Below are 6,046 nucleotides of genomic sequence, written 5' to 3'. Positions count from 1 at the left end.
AAATTTATATACACATTCTATAAAATCTGTTACAAATCTTTGTACATCATATTACTTCTGGAGGGTCGTGTTGTTTGTTGCCTTCTAGGTATTCTTGCCGATTGAGTTTTTTTCTCTTCCGCAATTAAAAACTCTATCAATTTTTTGCATAATTCTGTGCAAAATCCAAGTATATCATCCTGCAACAAAAAGATAATGTGACACCAATATATAAATTGAGTCCCCAATAATATAGGATAATAAAACATGTTTAAGTGTATAGCATATAATGTCAAAATCAGGTTCTTGTCCATTGTATATTGCTTCAATATATTTTATTATAAATACGCCATAATCGATGCCATTATTTTGTAAATGAGCATAGTGTGCGCCGTGAAACCTACACTCGCCAATATCGACACCCAAGACGTCTTTGAGGAATCCCTCCCGTGGTTAATGCAGAAGTAAGTAAATTGTGGGCCACCGTACACGATACAATATACTTATAGATAGAAACTTACCAAATGCATAATGTCACATTGTATACCAGTGTGAAAGTTCAATGAGTTGTAACACCATAGTTGTTTTTTTCGTAAATCCATAACGTATAAAACCTAATGCTCAGAAGATTGCTATAATGTAGGAATCAATATCTGTAAATTGATAATAAAATATCTTACAAATCGATATAGAAATTCATATTGATAGCTTAGAATCAGCATACAAATCAATATTAAGAATCAAAACAATGTCTTAAATCGATATAATATCTTGTAAATCGATAGTACAAAATGTGTTAGGACTGTTATGCCTCATAAACCTTGGATAACAGGTTTCTTCACTTACCTTTTCACTTGACCAAAAGTCTCCACAGTGATCATCGTTACCCCAACATTATAGTTCATCTTGAAATCCAATGGTGTATGATAGTCGACGGACGAAACTCTGTTGAACAAAACAGTGATAATAGTAAGGTTAAAATATGAAGCAACAAGAGTAAATAAAAAAAATAAATATATAAGAGAACCGATATACCATGAAATAAGCGGTGACGATGCGTCTAGTATTGGTTGTTGCGTGACTTTGAATATACATGATAAAATCATATATAGTCTGTTTGCAACAAACATGCAAGTGTTATTATACATACCCATGGCATACACAAATATATAACTAATTCGCTCATCCTCCTCCCTTCTCTGCCTTTCTTGTTGTTCCTTCGCTCTGCCGCCTCGCTCTGCTTTTCTACTTCTTCCTTCCTTCAGTCCTTCGCCTCCCTCCTCTGCTTTTCTACTTCTTCCTTCTTTTCCCTTTTCTTCTTTTTTTCCTCCCGCTTTTCCTTTTCATTTTCTTTCTCTTCCTCCTCCTGCTTCTTCCTTTCTCTTTCCTTATCTTCCTTGTCCTCATTCACCTTCCTTTGCTTTTTTTTCTCTTCCTCGTCCTCTTTCTCCTTTCTTTGCCTTTTATTCTCTTCCTCATCCTCCTTCTCCTTCGTTTGCCTTTCCTTCTCTTCGTCGTTCTGATGCTTCTTCCTTTGCTTTTCTTCTTTCATCTTCATCATTTGCCTTTCCTTCTCTTCCTCCTTCTCCTTCTTCAATTGCCTTTCCTTCTCTTCCTCCTATTTATTCTTCATTTGCCTTTGCCTCTCCTCCTCCTTCTTAATTTACCTTTTCTTTCTTTGCTTTTCATTCTCCTTCTTCTTCCTTTGCTTTTCCTTCTCTTCGTCATCCTTCTTCTTCTTCATCTTTAGTTCTTCCTCATCCTTCTTCCTTTGCTCTTCAGTCTCAATATCTGATGGATAATGCTCCGCATTATACAATTTCAATGCTTTGTCCTTGTCTTTATCATTCTCAATCTTTATTATATTTTTGTACCTTTCATAACGCTCATATATATGGGATTAACAGATAATTTCTCCAATAGTCATCTCATCGAACGATAGGGGCTTTCTTGTCTTACAAATTTTAGTCATTGCTAACCTGCATAACACATAAATTTAATTGCATCATTATATGTTACAACTGCCTCTCCAAGTATATATTGTTATAAATTATCATATTCGTCATACAATGACCAACATTATAAATTGTCGCAATATTTGGCTTCATAAGTAAACATCGTTGTAAGATTTAGCAAACTTAAGTACAAATCGAGGTAACTTTATAAATATATATTGCTATTGCATTAAACATATAAATCGCTACTGATTTAAATGTATAAATCGTTCATGCTTCAAACTTAGAAATCATTATAGAAATCACACCCTTCATAAGTACATATCGTTGTAACATTTGGGTTTCATGAGTAAATATTGTTGGACGATTTAGTAAACTTAGGTACAAATCGTGGTAACTTTATAAATCATAAATACATATTGCTACTGTTTTAAACATATAAATTGTTGTTGCATCGAACGTACAAATCGCTACTGAATTAAATGTATAAATCATTGTTGCATTTCAACGTACAAATCTTTGTAGAAATTTAACCTTCATAAGTAAATATCGTTGTAATGTTTGGCCTTCATAAGAACAAATTGTGCTAACTATTTTTCGATGCCCAGAAGGTGGATAGGTACAAATCAATTTATTTCAGTATGAAAACATGTGTTATTTAGCATGAATAGTACAATCAATTGTAAGATTTAACATTCAGATTTATAAATCGATTTGTTTACATAACAAAACCTTAGACGAAACTCACTGAAATTACATGCGTTTTGGTAATCCGACAGTGGAGGAGAAACACCCAGAAGATAGATACAACGGATGGTGACAACGACGCTCTCACTGCATAGACGACGATAAAAGATGCTTCAGCGATAACAGACGACGACAAAGGGTGCTCCAGTAGCAGTAGATGATGACAAATGATGCATCATCAGAGAGAGCTCTTGTTATCATAGATGGTGCAAATGTTTACTGCTTAGGGCGAAAACGGAACGTTAGGACTTTGAATAGTTAACATCATTCTTTTTTTTTTGGATGGAGGACATTTTTATCTTTTTCTTGAACCGGTGTTTTACTTTTCTAGATGAAAGATCACGAACCAGTGTTTCACTTTTTTAGATAGAAGATCTCGAACCAGCATTTTACTTTTCTAGATAGACATTTTTGTTCTTTTTTTGAATCATCATTTCATGGCGAGAATGACAAAAATGGTACTTAAGACTTTGCAATCGCACTGGACTCCAACGCTAAGTGATGTTGACACACAGGGATACGTGCCCCACGTGCTTATGTACGTGGTGCTCATTCGGACCAGAACATGCACCACGTTATGCGTCTTCTTCGGGGGAACGTATAACCTGGTTCGCAATATGACACCTGTCTTTTTTGCACAGTCCAAAAATGCGCCTCACGTCGGAAAATCACTATGGTTTTGTTTATGCAAATCAAGAAAAAAGTACTTTACCGCAATTACTAGTAACCTATCTTTAGTTGACAAGTTGACATATAGATATTATTTTTTTACAGCCGTTCTTACGTCAACCTATGCTTTGGAAGGTCATTAATCAGGTGGTAACGACTTGATATCTTTATCCCTTGATTTCTTTATTTTGTTATGTTTCTTTGTTTATATATGTATATGATCTTTTAAAATTATCGTCATTTTCTTTTTCTTGATTTCTTTATTTTGTTATGTTTCATTGATTATACATGTATATGATCTTTTAAAATTATCGTCATTTTCCTTTTCTTGATTTCTTGATTTTGTTATGATTCATTGATTATACATGTATATGATCTTTTAAAATTATCGTCAGTTTCTTTTTCTTTGTTTGATGTCAAAAAATCCCCATGAAAAATAGTCACTTAATAGGCCTGCCTCCGGGTTGAGGATAGGGATGTCAACCGGTTGGGTTTGGTTCAAACCCAGGAGAAACCAAACTTGGCCCCAACTTTCTGGTATGGTATCAGGTCTGGACTTGAGTCTAATTGGACCTATCATAAAAGAAACAATACCCAGACTCGGGCCATACCTGATAAAATAATATGTTTTTATCACTGGGTGCGGGTGACTTTCACTGGTTGTTTTAGTAAGGACTCGGGTATCGGCGACCCCATCCTAAAATTACTTGCTTTAGTGGGGAACTTGGTCATCAAAGATATATATTTTTGATAAATAGGAACCATCACTAAAGTGAAAAAACCCTGGGTCGGGCTCACCTGGCCTTACGTGGCCCACCTCAAAAAGCTATGGACACACCCTTGCTCCAGTGGGATTTGATCCGGTGCCTTCATCTCACCACTTTCAGAGCCACCGCTACTGGCCACGCGGCCCACAAAGATATATAAAAAAGTTTTCCAATATGGCACCTATCTTTTTCGCACAGTCCAAAAATGCGCCTCACGTCGGAAAATCACTACGGTTTTGTTTACGCAAATCAAGAAAAAAGTACTTTACTGCAATTACTATTAACCTATATTTAGTTGACAAGTTGACATATAGATATTATTTTTTTACAGCTGGTCTTACGTCAACCTAAGCTTTGGAATGTCATTAATCAGGCGGTATGGTAACGACTTGATATGTATGTATATGATCTTTTAAAATTATCGTCATTTTCTTTTTCTGTGTTTGATGTGAAAAAAAATCCCATGAAAAATAGTCAACATCTGAACTCAAGTCTAATTGGACCTATCATAAAAGAAACATTACCCAATAAAAACTACATGAACAAGACTCGGGCTATACCTGATAAAATAATATGTTTTTATCATTTTCACATTGGAAAATTGCAGGTTTTAATCGGAACTTAGGTCAGACCCCAGTCTGGTATAAAATTCCACAAACTCTTAATTAGACCTTAAGAGTCCTAATGGGGTCTTCTTACTTATCACCATACCCAGACCCTATAGGGTTTGGTGTGGGTTGGGTCCGGGTAAATTAACCTGACCCGTTGACACCCCTAATTGGATATAGGTGCACCGTTTCAACTTGTACAAAAAGAATAATAAATTCTTAAAAATCATATCTGAAATTCAATACAAATTTAATGTCCAACTTGTTATTTTTATTAATCATAAAGAGTTTCACAGGCGAGAGAGAGAGAGAGAGAGAGAGAGAGAGAGAGAGAGAGAGAGAGGTTAAATAGAAATCTTATAAGTTATAACGAATAAGACAACAACAGTTCTTATTATCAAACCAAACGATCCGAACGTACAGTCAAATCACGCCCTTCACCTTCAACTGACCATCCACCGAGATCAACGGTCAAGATCTTCACCAAGGCGTCGAAGGAAATCCCCTTGGCATAGTCTCCACCGCCCATCCGCAGCATCGTCATGATCTCCTTGCCGCTGACGGGGATCCCTGCCCAGCTCATGTAGTTCTTGAGGTCCGAGAATCCGATCACCCCGTCGCCGTCCCGATCCATGACCTGAAAAGCGTCCTCCAGAGCCCTCCGCTCGGCTGCGTCGCCCCGCGGCAGGCTGACGACCCTCTCAAACTCGTCCAGCTCCACGAATCCGTTTTCGTCGGCGTCCGCAAGCTTTATCATCGAGCCGATGGCTTCGTCGTCGACGGACCCGACGGAGAATCCCGCGTAGAACGCTCGGAGATCGTCGTCGACGGACCCGCCGGAGAAGCCCGCGTAGAACGCTCGGAGATCGTCGACGCCGATCCGGCCGTCACCGTCCGCGTCGAGCACGGCGAATGCGTCCCGGATACTGGTCTCTCCGGTGGTCGCCGAGGGCCGGTTCCTCCTCGAAGGGCACATGTTGCCGAATATTTTAGAAGAGAAGGGACTCTCTTCGTTGTCTTTTCGATGCCTGGGACGGTCTTGGTGGGTGGGGAGTTTGTGTTGGGGTTTTATATAGACATAAGGGAGATCACCGTGGGGTCGTGTTGGTTGACGAGAGGCATGATGTGTGAAAATTTCTATTAGGTGAACCTTTTGCTCCTAATTTTAAAGAAGACCTTATATTCTTTTATTTTCTCAGTGTGGGCTTTTATTTTTTGAAAATTAGCAAATAAAGATTTCATTTTTTTTATTTATACGGAGAAACTGCACCTATGATCAGAGACCCAGCCACAGTGGCTATGTCTGCCGTACTTACGATCA

At 37.9% G+C, this 6,046-nt stretch overlaps 1 protein-coding gene across 1 annotated transcript; it reads right to left on the bottom strand.

Annotated features, from left to right (window-relative positions):
* Positions 1-5,122: 5,122 nt before the first annotated feature.
* Positions 5,123-5,701, bottom strand: LOC149844165 (calcium-binding protein CP1-like). Its single transcript, XM_090001048.1, has one exon. The coding sequence runs from the start codon at positions 5,699-5,701 to the stop codon at positions 5,123-5,125; it is 579 nt and encodes a 192-aa protein (XP_089857174.1).
* Between the last annotated feature and the right edge of the window lie 345 nt (positions 5,702-6,046).

This window comes from Nuphar pumila, chromosome 3, assembly GCF_984573655.1.
Source record: "Nuphar pumila chromosome 3, dmNupPumi1.hap1.1, whole genome shotgun sequence".
Taxonomy (NCBI): Eukaryota; Viridiplantae; Streptophyta; class Magnoliopsida; order Nymphaeales; family Nymphaeaceae; genus Nuphar; species Nuphar pumila.
The sequence above is the reverse complement of the archived record's forward strand: the minus strand, read 5'-3'. Positions and strand labels throughout refer to the sequence as shown.